General features: G+C 39.5%; 1 protein-coding gene across 5 annotated transcripts in view; it reads right to left on the reverse strand.

The window, feature by feature from the left end:
- The window catches only part of nlgn1 (neuroligin 1), a 443,569-nt gene that overhangs the window by 177,829 nt on the left and 242,439 nt on the right, over positions 1–23,301 (reverse strand). For all 5 annotated transcript variants that reach the window (XM_051947583.1, XM_051947585.1, XM_051947584.1 and 2 more), the window contains one exon: positions 21,711–21,863. In XM_051947583.1, coding sequence (XP_051803543.1) covers positions 21,711–21,863 — 153 coding nt within the window. The remainder of the gene's footprint in view (positions 1–21,710; positions 21,864–23,301) is intronic.

The following is a 23,301-nucleotide window of genomic DNA, read 5'->3' on the forward strand; positions in this document are numbered from 1 at the left end:
AACTGATAAGATAGTCTTGAGAAATCAGCCACTATATCCCTAAGCTGGACTAATTTAGTCAAGTATTTATAAAGAAGGATATGACAAAAGGAGGCCTTAGCTAGGATGTAAACCTATGGTGTTAAATCCCCGCCTCTCCAAAAAACAGAAACAAAGAAAAGGCTGGGCTGCTAATTTTCTTGCTCTCCTAATACGACTCGACTGTTAAATTGCATTAGCAGTTAGCGAGTCCTTTGCCCTTTGTCGTGTCTTCCTCTGCGTCTCCTCCTACTAGTGGTTGTTATGCACCGAGTGTGACTGCGACGCTCGAGATGTGAAATTGAAAAGCCAGTCATCTGTTTAAATATCCCATTTATTATCACTGGCTAATGAAAACAATCTTTCACTGTTAAATATGAATATGTGAAATTGCATTAAAAAATACATAACCCATGAAAGCTTGACAAATGTGAGATGATATCTACAGACAGGTGGAGTTAGGTGGAGGGCATCTTTTAGACAATGCTTTTTGACAATATGAAGAGAGAAGGGTTAAAAGTTATTATCTGGTCTTACATATGCAGTTTAGCATAGAGAAGCTGAAAAGAATCGGCTGAGAATGGCATATCTCTTACATATACATGCAAAATTGATATCATCCATAGTCAGAAGGATCAAATATGATATCTTTTTTTTTGGTTCTATTTGTCCTTCAGTAGGTTGCTTAAGTCATTGTATTGTCTACTGACCAACAGCTTATTCCATTTTTTTTTTTTTTTTTTACAAAGAAGAATTGAGCAAATTTTGGATAGATGGCATTGTAATGACTAATCAGTTAGGACTAATTTGGCTAAAACCAAATAAAATCACGCTAACTAAGCAGTGATATTCATAATTCAACATTTAAGAGATATTAACCAGGAATGTACCCAACGTTGTGGAGCAGTTTTGGTTACAAACCTCTGGCCAAATGAAACTTTTGTTCTCATTTTTTTGTCCCATTCCCTTCATCCCTATACAGACCTAAGAGTGCCCAGTCCCAAGAAGCTCAATGAGTGTACACAATCCTACAAAGGCGTGATTGATTGTGACTTGTGAAGTCATCTGCAACAATGGACACGACTGCATATACATAATGCAAACACTGGTAAAAGAGATTCAACGTTTCCCCTGCTGGCTCATGGAATTAATTCTTCGGGATATCTGAAAATGGTTGTGCGGCACTCAGTGCGGCTTAATGAATGGAGCAGCAGCTGTGACAAAATGATGGCAGCGTGCCACAGATGGCCCCAAGTAGATGAAATACCGTGCCAACAGTTGTGTGGTGGTCCCAGAAGTATTGATTTAAACACTGTGATCATGCTACAGCAGAGATTGCACTATGATACTGCTGTTCACACTGTATCAGCCTCATAAGAATCAGGTCTCGTGGTAAGAGATCAATAACTGTGGCCAGATGAGGTTGCAGAGGTCTGCAGCCTGGGGAAACAATCTCATGTTTAAAAAGGAGAGATGGGCACAGATACAAAGAGAAAAAAAAAACTCATACAGGGGGAAGATCTTTGCTTGGGCCAGTTGGGATTTGATCCAATGGCAAGAAAGTTTAACAGAAAACCACAATACTCCCTCAAAATCATCACTGATTGGAGCCTGGAATACTACAACCAAATGCACACTAATGCGTATGTTTTAGTCCATCCACAGGATGAGTGAATTCCAGGTAAACTTCCAGTGTTTCCAATTCAATGGTTGACCAGTGGGGCTAGAACTTCCCCACAAACAAGATAAATTGAGTTTGTGATTAAGAATCAGTTTGTAGGAGGACAATTGCAGTGCTATTGTACCCAAGATGTAATACGCTTCATATTTTGCTCGACTGAGTGGACAATATTAAAAGACCACGAGTAGAAACACTGTCAAAGCTTAGGCAGATATTTTAATAATCAGCGTCGAAGAGGGCAGGATTAATGTGAGTCTGAGTCCAAACAACTAAAAACCAACATGACAAAAAATTTGGAGACTCTGGAGGCTGTGAAATGGCAGTGACAGTGCCAGTGAAAGTCCTGAAGAATTCAGGTCACAGATTTACATGGCTAGTAAACCATTACTATTTCTCTTTCTCCTCCCAACTATGTTGTTCTCTTTTCCTCGTCCCCTCTAAACCAGTGATATCAGAGAAGCACTCCATATCCAGGCTCAAGCAGCTAAATCAATTTCCTTCAAGCCAGGCCAATCACAATCACTTGAATGTGATTGCAGCTCTCACAGCAAGGAAACGCATTGCCAAAACGTCTTCCACCCTGTCACTGCTGACTACAGTGCCTGCAATACTGACGTTTACAAAACCACACAGGATTCCGTTTGCAGGTTTGCCCTGGACCTTCCCGGCACTTTAAAATTCAAATGCATAATGCATGACATCTACTAATAAGAGATCAGCACTTTTGGTTTTATTTTATCTTCCAGACTACTTTGGACAGTGTCAAGTAACATCACAGTTTAAGCTAATTTCCCCCCAGTGCCAAAGTAGTTATTTCAAGTAGAATACAGATTATTCCTGGCTCGCTGCATATTTGCAGCGATGACATACAATGACTGCAGTAGATCTAATTTAATTATCAGGGTTCTGAGAATTTATTTTGCATTAATTCTTCAGAGTGCTTTACACAAATTTGCTCCTGACCCTTTTGCAGCAGTTGAGTTGGACTCAGCGTCAGAGTCTGTGAACCTAAGCCCTAACCTTAGCAGCTGAGCCAGAAGACAAATCCAGCATTCCTACGAATTCAGTACATACCTGATCCTTCTCAAAAACAAGTTTAATGCTATTGCACAAAGCCATGTGCTATTTATGCCGTGATGCGAGGTGTTACAGGAGTGTGCAGTGTGTCCGTTTTCATGCTTGAGGCCATAAGGATGTTTTCTTTTGGAATAAGTTTGTGCTTCAACCTTTCTACTTTCCAACTTTTGTCTTGAGCTCTGACTCAAACTGGCTGAGATCCTTAAATTTCAATAAGTGTTAACAATGTCAGCCTTATTCATACCTTAACATTGCATGATTCACAGTAATTACAATTATATCTTACTCCTACCTGCATCTAGTTCATATAATACCATAGTTGCCATGCAAGCATAATGTCAAATATGTGTTTTTTTTCATGAGCTGTATGGTGAAGGTACACATGAGCAGACTGAGCGACTGTAGCCACAAATGCTTTATGTTTAAGAACAAAAAAAATAAAATTAACCAACATTGGAATGGTGGCACCAGTTGTTGCATTGCATCAAATAAATTAGATGCATTTTCAACATACATATGAATGGAATTGGAGTACCTGTATTTTTGATGTATTGTATTAATGCATTTTGCTTGACTAAGATGTGATGTTGACAAGAAGGCGTGTGTGGTTAAGAGAGACAGTTAGTGAGTCGGTTATCTTCCAGCAACACCCTGTTTATGTGAGAGCCTCTCTATGTGAATCGCTCATTAAAGCCCAGCAGTGGGTACTGATAAAGAGAATTGGATTACTGTGATTAATACCATGTGTCACTTGTAATGTCTTTAACAGTATGAATCAAAGAGATCCATGCACACATGCTTAAGTATGCACACAGACACACTTATTCACTTACTTTCAAAACTTGTTTCAAAATTTGAAGTTGGACAACAACAAAACTTCTTTCATTCCTTTCAAACAGGCAGCATCTAACGTGAAGGTCAACACATACTGATAGCCCCCTTTGATGGTTTTTCCTCAATAAAGCACACACTCATCACACAGTCATACACAGCTGCCACGCACACGCACACGCACACACACACACACACACACACACACACACACACACACACACACACACACACACACACACACACACACACACACACACACACACACACACACACACACACACACACACACACACACACACACACACTTATGAGCACATATACTGTCACCCTTGGTGATTAGTCACAGTTTGGTCACCCTAGGGGCTCTACAAGAAACCAGCCACCATGTGAGAATTCTAAACTTAGAAAAGCTGCTTCTGTGTGTGTGTGTGTGTGCACATTCACATGTCTGTGTGGATGTGCGTGTGCCTGTGGTTTATGTGGGTGTTTGTGGCTATTTGGCAAATCCCAAGTGTTCTGCAGTGTGTGTAGTGTGTCCAAATAGGGACATAATAAGAAGAGCAAAACACATAGACACAATGAGAGATGTGACAGTAACCTGAAAAGGGAATGTGTGTGTTTGCTACATAGGACAGACCCCTGGCTGAGGCTCTGTCTGGCCCTGAGGCGAAACAGATGTTACTCTGTTGCCTCGAACTGCACACACACATCCACACGCAGTGAAATATTTAGAAATAAATTTATTCATAAGACTTGCAGAAAAGAACACACTTCTATCTGTCTATCTATTATCTTTCGACCCAATATCCATCTCTACGCAGTGTGTCATTTGGAAAGTTTGCAAATTCGCCTGGTGTCTCGGGATGTGTGCAGTAAATAGATCACTACTTAGCGATTAGTTGCTGTTAAACCAGTAGTAGTCTCGCTTTTGCGTTTCCTTAAAATAGTGACAGATGAAGTTGTTTTTGTGAAACATTTCCGTGCAGGGAGACATATTTTGATTAAAATAGACAATTCAACAGAAAAACAGAAAAGATTGGAAAAATGCTAGCAAGGCTGCCGTAATGCACAATCCCAATCATCAAAACTTGACTTTGATTACATTTCTTTCACTCATGTTCCAAAGCAGGCTTGCGCAGCATTAGTTTAGGCCTGAGGCTCGCCTTGTCCCGAATTCAAACTCCACTCAGCAGTCAATCTGCTAAACTTACCTCTGACTGACAACAACGGGAAAGTCTTAACCTGGCCTTTTATGCCACAAGGCTCTGAGTTAGAGAACTGTAGGAAAGTCTGAGCTGTGTCTCAGGGGGTTCTTCAAGGTAAACTGCAGGGCCAGTATTTGGCTTTAAATGCTGTCATGAAAACCAGCAGTGCTTCTAGCAGTAAGTTCTGTGTCCAAGAATGTTCAGAGTTCTGAAAATTAAAGAGTGTTATTAGATGTTAAATACACAAATAAGAATGACAACATTAAACTCAAATAAAGTCAAACCATTAGACCATAAGTCTCTACATCAATATTTTCTATACCAGGGTTTAAATTAAAATTGGATTGCATGTTTTTGGATTCTGTTAATTGACCTTCATTTTACATAAGCTAAATGGGAAGGATTAATACTAAAATCATGTATTTTCTATAGTAATGGCCTTAAAGCAGATTTTCATGAAGTAAATGCACTAATGTATATATTTAGCATAACATAGGTTGATGTTGTTTTGAAACAAATCAGTTACTGGCTTTTTATCATCTCTTCTTTTTTGTCATGTACACACCTTAGGTACCCCACTGCATTATATTGAATAATTAACACAGTTTGAAAATGTTTTCTTTCACAAAATTCTGTGTTTACTGCAGACCAACTAAGCTGAGGCCTAAACTGGTGAAATAAGGTTATAGATTTAAACCAGAGGTCGCCGAGGCAAAGGCTATAAGCTGGGTCAGCAACGGTTAAAGTGTAAGTGTCAATAAATGTATGATGGTGGTAAGGTCTCCCTGGGGCAGTAAATGAAATGCTCCTCCGCTTTCATTTCTCCATCAGAGAAGCCATGGACACACCACCTCCCTCAAGCACACACACACAAACAACTTGTCAACACTATGACCAGTTCACGACTCCCGTGAGGTCTGTTGTGAACCTGCAAGGCCAGCGCTTATAGAGCTCTACTCCAGTTCTCTCCACTGAAACTCACACTCCTACACGAATCCACTGAACACACACACACTAATTGGTCCCTAATATCTGTAGGAGAAGTTTCTCCTATTTGCTGGTTAGAACTACAGTGCTGTGCAAGTACTTCAGACAATTTCAGTGTTTTGATTCTTGTCCATCACAGTGCTGTCAAGAAAACATCTCATCAGATTCACCGAACAGCACGACAGCAAGATGCAGCCGTAATTTTCAGTGACAAGATGAACAAGGAGTTGTGCAACAGTTTGTAAGGCCCTTGCAGAGCCCTGATCTCAACATGGAGTCAGTCTGGGATCACATGAAGAGACAAAAGTAATTGAGCCAGCTTTAACTGGTCCTCCAGTGTGCCTGGAACAATTTATCCACCAAATGCTTTCAAAACTGGGCAAAAGTACTTTAAAGAGCACTGTCACTTTACAGTATCTGGAACATTTTATTGATGAAATGTTAAAAAAATAAATAAAAAATGAACTAGCACACATGGATGTTTGGTCAGAACCCCTTTGGCATCACTTTCTAACACACTTAGTCCCCCGTTACCATGGTTCTTAACATGTAGGGCAGTGCAATTTCTTGCCAACTGAGATAGGATAAAGACCAACAAAGCTGCTTTATAGAGGAGAAGAGGTACTAGTGGAATCAGTCAAATATAGGACTTTTGCTGAGGAGATTGGGGTTTCTGTCCCTTGACAGGCCACTGTTGCCTTTTTCAGTTGCTATTTGGTTAGGATAAAGCAGCTAAAGTCACTTGGATAGATCATGGTTTGAGTTCAAATAAACCACATGTTGGAAGTCAAACTTTGCCCATGTGCAACAAGCTTCTCCTCCATTTTCTTGGTTACCACGGTGACAGATCTTTATCCACACACTCTGATATTTGTTGCCTGAAAAGGAGCAGCAGACAACATTGGGCTGCGGTCTTATGACATCTATTTTAGACACTATAGGAGGTCTTTAGATGTCTGTCAATTATGGTAAAGATTAAAATCTGATGCCAAAGAGATCTGTCCAAGCATCCATATGTGACAACTTTAAATATGAAGACACTGCTAATTGTAACTGACAAAATATACACTATACAATTTGGGTGAACTCTAGATATTCAGTACAGCTCAATTTAGATGACCTGTATTTGAAAACTGGCCATGAACGAAGTCAGTCTTTTTTGAAACAATTAGGGCAAAGTTAGGAACTTTGCATATTATTGCAAAACTACAAAGTATATAGATTTGGCATTCCATGGTATTTTCAGGAGTTTATTCTGCTCAGTTCTTGATTTTTATTCATTTGATTTGCTTTTGATTTTTCATGATTATTGTCATTGTTGTGAAACACATTTTAATCCATAATGTATGCCATCCCAATTGAAGTGTACCAAATGGAAGACAGGGACTAAAAGATCATTTGCATTCTAAAAAGTAATCAAGGCAGACACATCAAATTCGAATGACAGCCACATAGAGTGAGCAGGGATGAGGAAAAATATGAAATGGAATGAGTAGAAAGAGAGAGAGAGAGAGAGAGAGAGAGAGCTGATTAATAGAAGGTGTGTAATGAAGATAGATGTTGGTGTAAACACAAGTAGCTGAGGCCCCGCAGTGCCGTCGTGATGGAAGGGAAAACAGAATTATTAATAATTATGTGTATTAATATTGATGATTAAGTGGTTGGTATTAATGGTTACTTCTCTAATTAGCAGCAGCAGGACGCAATATGCTGGGGATTAATTTTACGCATGCAAATCAAGCTATGAGTCTGCAATGATGACAGTGCACCTCTCTCCTTCACTCTCAGTGATTTAATCGCCGTTACATGGTGTTTTTTTGCACAATTGGGCACAAGAGTGTGTCTTCCAGTGGTGGTAGCATGAGTTTTGAGTACAAAGATACAAATAAAGGTACAAAAAAGTAATCTCTCTTCACACCGACATGTATAACTCTATACATCCAGCCAAAATAACCTCACACAAGACAAAACATCATATCCCACAATCCTATTAAATAAACAGAGGCCAGTTTCGTGGTTGAGGTCCATCCAGGCATGGCTTTAACAGTAGCAGGTCAGGGTATAAGTTGGAATTCTCATATCAATTTATTCAGTATATCTTCAGGATATTGATTATATGAAGAAAAATTGTGTGTTTTTTTAAAAAAAAGACGGATGAAAGACATTCTCTATGAGAGCTTAATCAACTCTAAGAAAAAGTCTCGCTAGACAGAAAGTGAGTCCAACACTCTATAAGGATGTTTGCATAGACTTTATGAGGTGTCATACACAAACACAACTTTCTGCTTTCTTTAATTACATTTATTGATGACTTGTGTTAAGTGTATTGACTGAGCTTTCAAATCGTCCCTATCAGTGCACTGAGAATATGTAAATTGATGATCGTTGGCTTTTGAAAATACTCTGACGCCAATAAATAATTCAACTGCATTCAATTGAATTAAAAAGACAGAGAAAGAGAGTGCAAGAATGAACACTAATGCATGAGGGAGAAGGAGAGAAACAACAGGATCTCCCTCCACCTCCTCGTACTCTTTTATCTTTCATATTATTCTATTATTTCCATCGGGAAAAAACAAATGAATACACGGCAAGTGGTGAGTGCGGCAGCAGGGAGAAAAGAAAAGGCTGACCTTTGAGAGGATTATGGGATTTGCTTTAGAACAAAGCGAGAAGGTAATATAGCAGATGGATTCGGTAAAATAGACTATTTAGCAGTGAGAAGCAGGAATTCCAAAGAGAGAAACAGAGTGGCAGGCAGAAATGAGAGGAACTGAAGAAATGTTAAGGTTTGTGGATAGCAGTTCACTAGAAGCCCCAGAGATGATCGACTCTTATTATCAGAGTGCAGAGTAGTTTCTCATTAGGGGAGGTTTGCGATGGGTGGAGCCATTTGATGGATCATATCTTTTAAAACAATATTATAATGCTTGCATGGGGCCTCTCGCTCCTAATAGTTTATTATTAAAAACAGTTGGATAAGATTTACCGACACATGCTTGGATAATTTTTATTTTGACATTAACAAAAAAGTATAACTATTGCAAGACAATTTAATGCCAAGTCAGAAAAGACGCATGGAAGACATTGCGCCTTGTTTTTTGTTGTAAAACTGTCACATTTGGAAATACTGGATAATATATCAGTAGCTTCAGCCCATATCACTTAAATGCCTGAGAAAGCAGGTGGTAAACAATGATGAGAGGGTGAAGGAGACAAACATAGACAGGAGGGAACTTGAAAAATAATAAAAATGATACAAGGCGAGAGAAGCAATGCTCTCAGTAAATGTCAGATATTCTTCATCGTCCACTTACCATCTGCTAACCAAAACCTGCTCATCTCTCACCCTTTCCCAAAAAATAAAAAAACACACGCCCACGCACTCTGCACAGAAATACACATCATAATTCAGCTAAAATGCGATTGCAGATTGAAGTAGATTGGGTGCAACTGCACTAACCAGTGGTTTTGGCACAGCAGTTTAGAATGCTAATCTATTTCATGGCTGATGTCAGTAGTTTTAAATATAAACCACTTGTTGCAACTCTGTGTATTTTCCTATGAACAATGACCTGACGTTAAAAAGGCCCTAATGCTGGCCTCATGCATTACACAAGTCACATAAATTGTAGTATTATTTTGCTTTCTACAATGCATTTCTGATACAACCTCCAAAACTGATCATATTTGTTAACTATCAGACTGTATCCCTTATAGGACAGCAGCTTCGTTATTGCAGATTAGACACGAAATCTTACGCTGACTATAACTTCCTTATCAAAACAAAACTAAAAGATAATACAGATATGGTAACAGAGAAGACTGCGGTTTTTGAGGAGACTATTCATGGAAAATATTCATTGCGTGTCTGTAATGAGACACGAACTCCAGTGTCCTGCACGAAAGTCAAATACACTACATGACCTTCCACCACCCCACATCCTTCATTTTGAATGAGAGCATCCTACTTTCTGCCTTGACATCAAAAGTTGCCACTGGACACAAATAATAATAAAAACGCAACTAGCTGACTTTTAACATTTTATGTAGATTAAATCAGTGACAACTTTTAAAATGACAAGACAATACAAACTGATTTAAGTTTAGAAATGTTCAGTTTCATAAGAGGTTTTGTTTAGGATAAAAGATCTTTCATTTTATACACAGAGGTATGACTGACCAATATCACCTTATTTAATAAAAAATACATATTGACCAAGCAAACATAAGTCTCGCCCTTAAACACAAAGACAATGTTTATCACTTTCACACTTTAATATGGCCTCATGCTTTTCCTCCCTCCCTCCCTCCCTCCATGCCCGCCTGGTGTCTCAGCAAGACGCTCCTATCTGACCTCTAAAAAATATGGCGACGGCAGATTTGTGGCTCAAGCTGATAACCAATCAGATGGCTTTTGTCGTGCAGGGCGGACAACCCCCGTCGAGTCTTAAATCACATTTTCTCTTCATCGTTCTCTCCCTCGGTCTCTCTGTCTTCTTTATTGCTTGTTGGCGATGGTTTTATTTGGTGCCGGCAGATAGTATGGTGAGTTTCTCAGTGGACTGCAGAAAGGCTTGACAGCCCGAGAACAGATCAAAAGCCAGACTCACCGGGATCAAACCAACGAATGGAAAAGAATGAGGCGGTTATCTAAAATTAAGACTTTGAAAAGCGCCATCGCACAGATGGACAGATGCTCAGAGATAAGACCGGTCCACTCCCCTACATATGTAGTTTGCAGTGATCAGAACTGTTGCGCACCACATACTTTGATCCTGCTGCTACACGTGTCCATCTGCTGCACTAGCCCCATTACACACACGCAGGCAGGCAGGCAGGCACATACTCTCACAAGCACATACACTTATGTCCAAGCATGCATTCAGATACAGGCGCAAGCCAAAGCTTTGATCAATAAATAACACTGTCACAGGGGGTTCTGTACATGCACACGGGTATCAACTCCTGCCATTTCCAACGAGGTGTCTAGTAATGGCTTTATGTAGAGGGACGTAATGTCTGCTTGTTCCTCGACACATCTCTCCATCTGCCCCCTGCCTATATACCCAGCTAATCACCTTAGATCTAACCTATATACAGTCCCATGTCCCCTCTGACACCTGCCATGCCAACAGTTGCATTAGCGCTGGCCTGTGTGGAAGACAGAACCACAAAGCTGACCTAAACTGAATGTGGGTCTGCCCAGGAAGCCAACTTTGTGAACAGTCATATTGATATTCCAATCAAATTCATTTTTCATACTTAAAATCCAACATATTTTCGAGGAGAAAAAAAAAATCTTTGTGGTTGAACTCTTCACTGCTCAGCCACCAACTAGCGCCTGTGATTAAGGCTGAACTTGAACGTAAGAGTTTAAAAGCCAAAAATGCACAACTGCCCGAGGAGAGGAAACTGTGATGTAAGCGATTTTATTATTAGTTTTGAAATTAGGACATTTTGTCTCGCACATGCACCACATAACATTCTGGAGATTGCACACTGGCCCCTGTAAACTAGGATCAGTGAAGTGGCTACAAATTACAGTTGGCTGGGTCTTTCCAGGGGTCCCTTTTGTAATAGATCAAGATAAAAACACCATTAATGGGTTTGCGCGAAGAGTTTCATTGTCCCACATTGATCAAAATGCAGATTCTGAGCCATTTTCCTCCTTTATTGAAAGATTAGTCATTACGAAGGCCAGTGGATTTTTGGAACAGAAGAACTGTAAAACAAACTTATAATCCATCTAAAAAGAGATAAAATTGGACTATTAGCTGCCTCTTTTAAATCAGTATCAATCACAGAAACCCCACTGGTACACTATCTTGCAATTTGCACAAAACACAGATTTTTAGTTTTTTACCAGACAGGGCAAAATAAAAGCAGACACAAAACATGCAAAGGAAAACAATTAGTCTGAAACCTCATACGAACTCAAAACACTTGGGTAATATTGCTAGAAAATGCAAAACCTCTGGAAATGCATCCAGACGGTTTTCAGAACTGTTACATATTTTCCAAAAAAACATTTAATTTTTTCAAGTATATTTGATGCTTGTTTGAAAGTTTAGCTGTGTGAGCTTTCAGACATTACAAGGCAAATTCTGGCAGCTCGATAAGTGGAAGCAGAAGGAGATCAAAGCTCAAAAGTAATTCTAATGATTACATATATTTTGCATTCATAAAACACATTCTGCAGTTCAGTTAGTGTATTTAGTAGAATTAGTAGTATAGAAAATATTCACTCCAGTTAGCATGTACAGTGTTAGTATTTTTTAGTAATTGTATAATTTATGTCATAGGTTAGGAGCAAGGCAATGGAGGGTAAATAAGTTCATCAAGTTGTACACTGTGAGGAAGAATATGAAGGAGAAGCATTTGTTAGTTCATAGTGTGTCAGGCACAGAAAACATGCACATGCAGGAATATAGAGCAGTTACTTGTTTCACTTGATCACATCAGAGTGGAATTTGCCATCTGCTTCTATTGTTGAACCATGACAACAATGTTTCTTAAACTTCTACCAAGTGGTTCCAAATTCTTAAAACTTCAAAATAAACTCAGTTAAAGCTTAATTAGTTTTTAGCAATTCAAACTACAGGTTAATAATTTGCACAGGTCTAGTTGTGTCATTGGAAATAATAGGTTGACAAAAGAATCCTATGATCCACTTAGTAGTCCTTTCCACGGCATCCAGCCATGTGATCACATGGTTTTCATCTGCAAATAGAGTTTGCTTAGGTGTCACAACGACTGTCCTTTTGCAAGCTTGGTCGCTGTTCTGACTTCACCGATTATTTGACTGAATAATGTTACTTTTAATCCAACATGAAGTAGCAACGCTAGAAAGTGGATCTTCTAATGGGATTTTGCCAAACTTCTACATTTTAATTCAGTTACTTGCCTAATTGTTACAAATCTTACATATGCATGTACAGGCCATTGTGTAGAGTACCAACACAATTTTGACGTAATTTAACTATTGTCAATATGTCTTTAGAAACAAATGACTGAATGAAACCAGCAACAATTGCTTGACTGATCACTTTTAGGACTCATCCTTTCAAAGACTGTGTAATGGAAGCACACAGTGGCATTAGTAACCATGAAACATGCACATTATTGTGTGTCTGATGGTGGGTTGAGGCAAGGTGCAGTAGCTGTGGCTACAGACGCCTGGCGCTGTGAAGCAGGCCCAGATGGTTGTCTGTTGTCCCAGCCCCAGCCAGATTAATCCTATCCCTGACGCATCGGCAGAGCTGCTGTAAACTTTGCATTGCCAACCCCGCTTTTGCCAGATCACCATTAGCATAGCATAGCTTCCATTAGCATTGCTGCCCACTCACTGACTAAGTTATTATGCCAACAACATGGAGCCAAATGAGCAGGACAAAAACAAACGGAGCAATTTCAAACAGGGAGAACCTCACAATTAGGAGAATATTACAACATAATGCCTGGACAAAGCCGAAATAAAGCAGAGTGGCTCCCAAATGGTAGACACAGTCCTCAGCTAGAAGATAACTTGTTAACTTGTTCCAATGCATATCTGTTAATGAATATTTGCACAAACAGATCTGTAATGTAGCTGGTATTTAGTCATATTCCTGCTGTCATTACTCCATGTTTAAATAGCATTACACACCCAGGACTGCAGATTATCTCAAGGGCTGAATGCTAACACCATCATGAATTCTCATCTAGAGGGGAAACAGCATTCAGGCCATTACAGGACAGAAACTTCCACTGTGATGGTGACTGATTTAACATACAGTATGTGCTGGAATTTAATAGAAAATCTAATTCCAACCATTAAGCTTGAAAAATACATTTGTAATTAAATTATCATGTTAAATATTGGACCACAATGTCTGGAGCAGACTGCATTCTAATCAGTTGGCACATTTGGGCCAATTTCACACCCATTTGAGATCATATACTCTAAATCTTTTTTGTCCCAGGTTTGATTGAACTGGGTATTTTATTATGGCAAAAGGCAAAACATTCAGACTTTGAATAGGTCAGACACTATCTAGTAATTGATCTTACTATCTGACTTTCTGTTTATGCCTTTATGCAATATGGAAAAAAAAAAAAAGAAGATACAACTCCGAGTGGGAGAGTGGGATTTTCACAGAAGGTGGAATAGAGAATGTGGGAAACATTTCAGAAAATAGCATAACATATCTCAATGCAGCCTGTCCACTGATCAAAGCTCCCTCTACCCTAAAAAACAGATGAAATGTGTGAGCCTCACTTGGCAAATTTACAGAAAGGAACATCCAAACAGCGGCAGAAACGTCTGCTAATGATACATTTGAACATGTTCACACTCGCACGTACTGTAGAGCCTGCTGACAATTAATGTCTCAGGCGCAAAAATAGAAACAACTTCGACGATAAGTGTTTTGGAACACAACATTGCTCAAGAGAGCTGATCAGCAAGCTTTGGACTTTTAATATGTATCAAGTGTAGAAACGACTGAGTAAAATTACACTTAATCCGGTGAGAGACATCAGTAGCCTTGTGGTACTGTCAGGGTTTTATTCAGGTGAAGATCAGCCTTTCATCTTGTAGTATCTTTACTAATTAGAATAAACAAGCTTGGGGGTGATTTTCTGCTTTTAGTCCCTGAGGTGCACTGTATACGATGTTGCCCAAACTCCGAAAGCTTTAGCTCCATGTTTAATCATCTCTGAAAAGGTATCTTTTCTTTGGAGCATCTACAAAAAAGATTGTCTTTATATGTATGCACATTTCAAAACACCTGTATCATTAGGATTCAAAATGTAATTGCAGAGAATACAATGAAATATCCCAGCTTGTTAGAAAAGTAGGGTCAGCCACACTACAGCACCCCATAACCCAGATAGAATTAAGGGCCTTGCTCAAGGACCCAACAGTGGCAGCTTGGCAGTTACTGGGGTTTGAACCTTTGACCTTCTGATCAGTAGCCCAAAGCCGCCCCCACCACTGTGGTTAATGGGAAGCTGGGGGCGAGCGAGGCACGGAGAAAGAGTCACTAATAGGAATAGCAATGTTTGGACTGGGAGTAATCATCGCAAACTGATGGAGACTCAAATGAAGCACTTTGTTTAAGGGCAAGATGCCTTCCGTGAGTTTCTGAACAAGCTGTGTCAGGGGTACTTGCAAGAAAGCGTGCGCAGAGGCGGAGGGAAGGGAAAAAAGGAAAGATGGCACAGAGGCACAGAAAGAATAATGAACCTAAATCATTTGGGTATTTGTTTCAGGGAGAAAGAAATTAATAAGCATGAAAATAATAGTCCTCAACACTTAGACAGTAGGACAAAAACTAACGGGAAAGGGAAAGCCCAATTATTGTGGAGGGTGAGAGGGAAAGAAGATATATGAGAGTGAGAAAGGGAGGGAGAGAGAGTAATATTTGGAAAGGGTAAACATTAGGGATAATGCTTGTGTGAGGAAATGCTCCTCAAACAAACACACGCACTCCTAATTTGGATATAATTAAAGCCATGCTAGCTGGATCTGATATATGTGGGTATTGGTGTGTGTGGCATGCTGAAAAATAACAAGTATGCAGTGTGTGAAATTCCTCAGCATTTGGACCATCAGGGGACATTGAATCACTCCACTGATCACAGAGATAATGATAAACCTAATGTTTGTTTGAGCCTGTATCACAAAGGTGCCCCTTATTTGTATTTTTTCTCTGGTTACTTTGTCTTTTACATTAATCATAGAGCTCACAAAAGACATTACAAATCCACAAGCACAGCAACTTCATAACAACTCTACAGGGACATATTTTGAATTATTTTTTTTCACAAATAATAATATTAATACAATTCATATAAATCAATTGCTTTTTGATTGCTGTTTCTTTTTTCCTGCACAGTCTTTTGTAAAGCCAGAATTTATTTATTTTTTTTAGATGTGTGCTGAAAGCAAGTTAGGGGAGCAGTGCTGTGCAGAGAAATGGATATTTTACTGGCCAGGTATATCTTAAAACAATCAGAGGCTTGATGAATTGGCTGAATGGCTGATGTATGGCTGGAATGGAAGGGGTATTTGGAGAAGGTTTGAGTCAGGGAAATGCACCTCATCAATCAGCATGATTAAAGGTTTTGGCTGGGCTGAAACAAACTCAACACCGCGAGGACCTGGCCTTAAAGACACAGTCTGCTTTTTGGAAGTCCAACAGCCAAGTCTTATGGAAGGACAGGTCTCTTACACTGGCACTCTTGTGTCTCTGTGTTTGTCAGAATACCTCTGTCCATGATGGAACATGACATCTATACCTACCTAATCACTCAAAATGATTTTTTTTAATGTTATATCCATTGGGAACAGCAGTGAGGATATTGAGGTGTTAAGAAGAAGATAGACCTTTACATGAAAATACAGCAATATCTTCTAGCACCCTTCAGATTGGTGCAATTTTTCTCTTGTTTGAGTATCAGAGTGGTGTATCCAGGTGATAGAGCCCTTAGCTTCTCAAGTAGTTCAAGTGTTGAGTAAAACAAAACTGACTCTAGAGCAGACTGTGCGATTATAAACCAAGGACGAGTAAGATAACACGGACCATAAATACTTGCCACTTTTAATAACGACACTTTGACGGCACTATACCGTGTGTTTCATTAACACTTAATCTGCTCACAGGAGAAACTCCTAATTCATTAAACACACACAAGCCCCCTACACACACACTTGACAGTACCATACTATATACGTGCCCCATGGCCAAATCCATTGTAGCCAAGGCCCTTAACCAATAAATACAGCTTCGCGTCAGCAGCTCTACATATTTAAAGCCACTAATGGCTTCCTCCAAAGTGCTCACTCTCACACACAGGCCCACTAAGCCAAGGAGGAAAAATCGCTGGTGTGAGAATACTGAGTTCCGTCAGCAGAGCAGCAAGTGAACAGGTGCTGCAATGGCTGCTTGGGTAAGGTCAACCAATGGTCTTAAACGACAGAAGCAAACCTGCAGCTTGGGAACCTAATTATGAGGTTGAGAGGCATTTGAAAGTGGATAAAAGCAGATTGTTCATGTTAATAAATGTTAATAAAACTTATACTGCTTACTGGATTTATAGCTAGATAGTATAGACATGTTTAAACTGTGTATACTACTGTAATGCCTTATTATTATGACTGACTTTAACCTAGTCTTTCCCTATGTCATGCAATACCCACCCTAGTCTAAAATCTAGGATTTTAGGAAACTGGCAGATGGACTAATGGGAAAGGTGTTTCCAGACCCAAAGTCTGAAAGCTGTTATTAAACTCAAGTGTGTCCAGCCAACTACTCTTGGGTCCAGTACAAAATGTGATTTAGTGTTAGGTAAGAAGCAAATAATTGAATTAGTGATGGATCATCATGGTACATTACAGTCCTGGCTTCCAAAAAATGGTTTCCAATATAACTGAATTACATTCTCAAATATGTTCTGAGAAAAACTGTGCTGCATTACGTTTGTTTATGACATATCACAAACATGTTTTTAATCAACATTTCTTAAATATTTGTTTTCTAATTTTACAATTGCTCCGTTTCAGTCAAATAACCATATGTTAGATATAGTCTTCACTTAGGTAGCCTCAAAAATAGAGATTAGGCTTCCAACATATCGTACCAAAGTTACATTTCAATCCAAAGTGCAATATTTTCCTCAATTTAACCAAGTAACTTTGGTGCATTAACTTTAACTAAGCTTTGTGAAAGTGTCAGTCTAAACATAAGCAGATAGTTTTGGTGTCTAAACCTACAATTCTACAGTTTCATTTAGCAGACGCTTTTGTCCAAAGCGATGTACAACACAAGCAAGAATTCAGACATAAGGAAAAACCTGTAGTAAGTGCAAAAAGTTGTCAGCGCTAAATAAGTGCTGGGTTTTGGACCACCTGACTTATTCTACCCCTAAGGTGGAGTCGGATTAAGTGCCTAGGTGTTCTCTGAACAATTGAGCCTTAAGTTGTCTCTTAAAAGTAGAAAGGGACTCAGCAGAACGCACAGAGTTTGGTAGTTTGTTGCACCATTTGGGAACAACAGAGGAGAAGAGTCTGGTTAGAGATTTCGAGCCGCGCTGGGCTGGAAGCACCAGGCGTCTCTCACACGCAGAGCGAAGTGAGCGTGAAGGAGAGTAGACCTGGATCAGGGAATCCAGGCAGGCTGGGGCTGTTCTTGTAAATGTTTTGTAAGCCAGGAGGAGAGTTTTGAATTTGATTCTGGCTGCAACTGGAAGCCAGTGAAGGGAAACCTTAACAAAAAAGCGAGTACAAACCAACATCAAACATAACTGAAAAATGAAACTTAAATCTCAGAATACTGGTCCCACATATGATAAAAACCACAGTTTTCTGGTCTCCTCATGCCTCCATAAGCTTAGCCTGCCCCACTATGTCACAGTCAAAGCATAAATGAGAATGACATTTAGTTGTATTGAAATATAATATTTGGGAGATATATTTACACATTAATGTTACATTATCAGGTAAAACATCATCTATTGGTGTGTATGTGTAGCTAATCTGCGAATGTGACAATGTGGTGCTATTTCGTTCAGTTTAATGGGAGAAAGCGGGGCAGGCTAGGTCAGGTAACAGTGCCAGGGCAGGCTGATATGTGGTCGGGAGCAACAGAGTCTGTGCTTCAGGTTTTCCCACCTGTGGGCGTCTGTGCTTGGGAAAGCCCATGGTAGCAGCCTTGTACATCAGGGGACAAACACTTTTGAATATTTCTGATGAGCATCCATTATTCTTAGTGAGACAATGAACCGTCATCTAGTTATCCAGTTATTCTAAACAGATGATGATGTTGATTGAACATGTCTCTTTCACATGTCCAAGTATGGTTAGATTTTTTTTAATTTTTTGCATGGTATTCAAACCAAAATAAGAATATAACGTTGAGGAAAATCTTCTATTGTCTATGATAGAATTTGCACCCACCCACAAACAACTTGTTAGGATGTGTATTTTTAGCAGTGAAGCTACTTACTCAACTTGCTGCATGTACTTGCTAAAAACTGGAGGACTGACTGGAAAGCCCAGTGGTGATAAGTCCTACACCTACTCTCTCCCTGTCACTCATACACACACACACTCCATCACATGTTTGGTAAGGTAAAGTCGTATGCTTTTGCCCATTGCCAGGGGGGTAAACACAAACACGTAGAGTCTAATCTGAGAGCAAACAGCAGTGCCTCATGTTAACCAGCAGGGATACAGTTTCCCTCAACACTATGAGGCCTGCAGCAGTTAAGGGCTTGCACATCAGAGAGAGAGAGAGAGAGAGAGAGAGAGAGAGAGAGAGAGAGAGAGAGAGAGAGAGAGAGAGAGAGAGAGAGAGAGAGAGAGAGAGAGAGAGAGAGAGAGAGAGAGAGAGAGAGAGAGAGAGAGAAGGAAAAAAAACAGGAGAGGGGGAGATGGAGGGAAATAACCAGTTCAAGAAACTGGGGATCTCGCCACGTCAAAGACCATTTAAAGTCATAAAATATGACAGTTGTTTCACCAACATTTTGGTGCTTGCCAGGATTTCCCCCCCAAAAAACAAATTCTGGTTTTTGAGTTATCAGTAAGATTTTTTGATCAATCTATTAATTTCATCAATGACTATTAGAAAGGCTGAAAACTCAAAATTATTTCATTTATGAAAATACACAGGAAAACCGCTTTGTTGCATGTTCGAAGTCTTACTAGCAAACTATAAATTAATGACAAATTGATTCTTTTTAAACTGCTCTGGATTTATTTCTGATCAAAGAACAAATGCAACAATCCTTGTCGCCTCTCCAAGCTTACTTGATGGCTGTTTGACTGTGGATGCAAACTTCAGCTGCATAACCATCTATTGCTGTTATTGGAATATAGAGAATGTCGTGTAAATTGAGTATTAACTGGCTCAGACATTTGCACTGTTGCCTCACAACAGGTAGTTCCAGGATTTGGATCTCAGCACAGAACACATGCAGGTTTTGGACTGTGGACCTATGAGATGCCCAAAGCTGTGTGCATCAGTGTGTGGAGAGCATGTGTATGCGTGTGCTAATCCTGCACACTATGATAGCCTCCAGCCTGCTCATGAGATGGGATGGAATAAGTGGGCATTAAAAAGGCATACGTGATTGGTAACTGCAGATGATGGAGTGCTTTCTTTAAGATCGACTTTGTGGTTTTGGCACCGCTTGAAGGTTGCTGAAGGGGTTGTCCATCCAGTCTCTCAATGACTGACTTTAAAACCTCTAAGACACATGAACCGCAATCTCTCAGCTGGCATATATGGCTGGGAAAACTCTACTCCGTTTAAGTTTTTATCCCCGGATTTCTAGCTGTCAGGAAATTCAATATTAGTCTTTCATCAGATTCTATGTAAGAAAGCAACAGGCTGCTCACTGGTGTTCGGTATTTGCAATGCAAACAAATAAATATAAGTCTTGTAAAGGGGATCAGAGACTGAATATTTGAGAGAACACAGAGGCAAAGCAGACCACCTGCAGACAGTATTAATATGTGATTCATGTTCTGTTTCTGCTCTCCTCAAAGATTCACCCATAAGAATTTATGCTTTTTCTTCAAATGCACAAGCAAAAATATATTAATGCGCACATGTGCACAGCCAAACTGTATTTTAGTTTGAGTGAAAGGCGGATATTGCTCTGTATCTTTATTCTGGTACAGTTTCATCAAAGGGGGTGCAAACCCCAGCAACCAACACAACATGGAAATGAAATCGGCTTCTTCTATTCAAACGAATGACAGCATAATCTCATTTAGCACAGGCATAGGATAGAAGCAGTGAACCTTTGTTTTCATCATATGTTGCAATATGTACCTGCCTTCTGGGTATGGCAGTGACATCCATATGCGGGGGAAAAGGAATTAGAAATTAGGCTGATGAGAAGAGATACAATAAGAGGAGGCAGAAAACTGAGACGAGAATGAAACCAGAAGGGATTGAAGATCTGAGACATTCTCTTGATAGATTTAACGTCACTAAATGTAGGAAAGGATGTAGAGAGTCTGGATGCACAATGACGTGGTTACCAGGACTATTCAGGCCTGCAATCGATGCAGGAACAGCAAATAAACATTGTGATGTTGAATCACCTGTGTATTGATGTGCTATGCTGTGCTGATATCCAACAAAATGCAATGAAGAACAATACAAACAAAGATGAGATATAAATAATGCCTGTATATTGTAATTCACAAATTTAGCAAGGACATTAACAACATCAGAGTGTACAGACTATGCCTTTGGCCTGCTTCATATAACATCACAACAAAACAAGGAGAATCTTTAAAAAAAAAATCACCTCAAAGGAACCTTAAGCCCAGTCTTTGGAAATATTGTGATCAGCAAAGCACCGAGAAAAGATATGAGCTGTAGATACTAAGCTGAACCAAATAAGTGCAAAGATCAATTAATCCAAGTGAGAAGCTCTGACTTCAATGAAGGAACCAACTTTCTGGTTTTCTAGAACCGCTATTCAGTTGAGAAGAAACAACAGAGTAGGAGAAGATGACAGGAAATAAGAAAACTCCGCTTTTCCTCCTAATCAAAGTATATGACTCTTGGTGAAAGTGAAGATGCAAAATAACTGACACTCATCTTTGGGTCTAACATCCACGCTGAGCTATCCTTTCTGGAATTTGACCAGCAATAGTCCATGATGCAACCAAAAAAATAAAAAAGAGTTTTATTGTTGTAACCAGGAGAGAGATAGAGAGAGAGAGATAGAGATAGAGATAGAGAGATAGATAGACAGATAGATTTGATTCAAATCTTAGCTTCAATGCTAAGCTAATGGAATTACCAATACAGATAGCAAAAAATAATAAAAAAAAAAGAAAAGAAAAATAACAACAGAATAACATGACAATGATTGCGTATCATACAATTTAGAAGGTTCCTTACCTAGGACGCCCAGCCGGTAGTTGACAGTTATGACAATCACATTTCCATAGCTGGCCAGGATGCTGCCATCAAACATATTCCCAGTTCCTTCCATGTAGGAGCCCCCGTGGATGAAAACCATCACCGGTTTGGGGCTTCCACTCTCCCTAATGTCTGGAGGAGGGGGGAGGAAGAGGAGGAGAAAGAGGAGGAGGAGGTGGAAGAGGTAGAAGGACTGATTAGATGACAGATTGAAGGTGACAGGCAGAGATGCAATTTCAATACTTTAGGGGGCTTTGGCCACCTCTTTAATTTTATTTTATTTTTTTCTGAGTAATCTCAGGCGCACTGGCTTATCAACGTGGAGACCTTGTTAGTTTTGGGCATCAAACCATTCATCTTCCTACATGAAGGCATGACATGTTTGTGGTGATTGGAAAAATGTTGCTTTATTTATTTATTAACCTATTTTAGAATCCGTATAGGTGTTAATGAAACAGGATATTTAATGTGATGACTTTTAATTTTCCTCCCGGCAATTGACTGTCAACATGCAAGAGTGGCAATCTGAACTGTCAGACCATGTTGAGGTAAAACTTGTGCGATTAATCTGGGAGCACCTCTAATAAAAAATGGCATATTAGGTTTGACAATTTTATGAAAAAGCATTCCTTTATTGAAATGTTAATTTGAATCCAGGTAAGCACTACGTTTTTTCAGCTGTACAGAAATGTTTGCCTTGATTTTTGGAATATAAGTATATGTACGCTCTCAGCGGCACCAGGGGAAATAATGCGAAACTAAATAAAATGAATAGGATACTTGCCTTTAAAATCATTTTTTAAAAATGTGGACAGAACGTTGATTCAGCTTTTAAATCTCAGCTCAATCATTTTCATAACGACAGCAATGACATGTGACATAAGGCAGTTGCAAAATAAAATATGAGATAGATGTCACAATAAAACCTCATATACGCAACAAAGCAGGAGGTGTTTCTGTTAACGAGGCTTTTTTTACGTGTAGTTGCATTTGTCAAATAGGAGGCCAAGGTCAGAAAAACAGCGAGCCTGCTGTTTGCGGCAGAATTAGCTTTATTAGAATGTGTTACAACTGACTGATTAGAAGGGAGGAAGGGAGGAGGGGAGGGAGCTGTATTGTAAAGCGTTAGCCCTTGACGTAGTTCTGATGCGAATGGGGTTGCGAGCAAAAAAAAGAGCTGGAGAGATCTAACAACATGCTGCAACCCACGTTCAAAACAAGGTTTCGCTTTCATCTTCTGTTTCCGAGAGATGAAGCTTTTCATCTTGCTTCCTAACTATCTCCATCAGTACATGTAGCGGCACACATCGTTTATCCCACTGATGTTTTACCAGTGAGGGACTCGGGTCCAGAGAGAGATCAGTGAGCCTATTGGGAATTAAAAATTAACCAACCAAGAAAATAGCAAAGTGTTACCTCCAAGACAAAAGCATTCAAAAAAACAGTAAGATCCTCAATCACGATGGGAGTAAGATAGGGAAAAGGAAGTGTTTGTGTCTGAAAGTTTTCCCGCACTGTGTGTTTAATACACTCCAAATCAAAGGGCTAGACAATTAAATTATGTAAAGAC

Source organism: Acanthochromis polyacanthus, chromosome 4 (genome assembly GCF_021347895.1).
Source record: "Acanthochromis polyacanthus isolate Apoly-LR-REF ecotype Palm Island chromosome 4, KAUST_Apoly_ChrSc, whole genome shotgun sequence".
NCBI lineage: Eukaryota > Metazoa > Chordata > Actinopteri > Pomacentridae > Acanthochromis > Acanthochromis polyacanthus.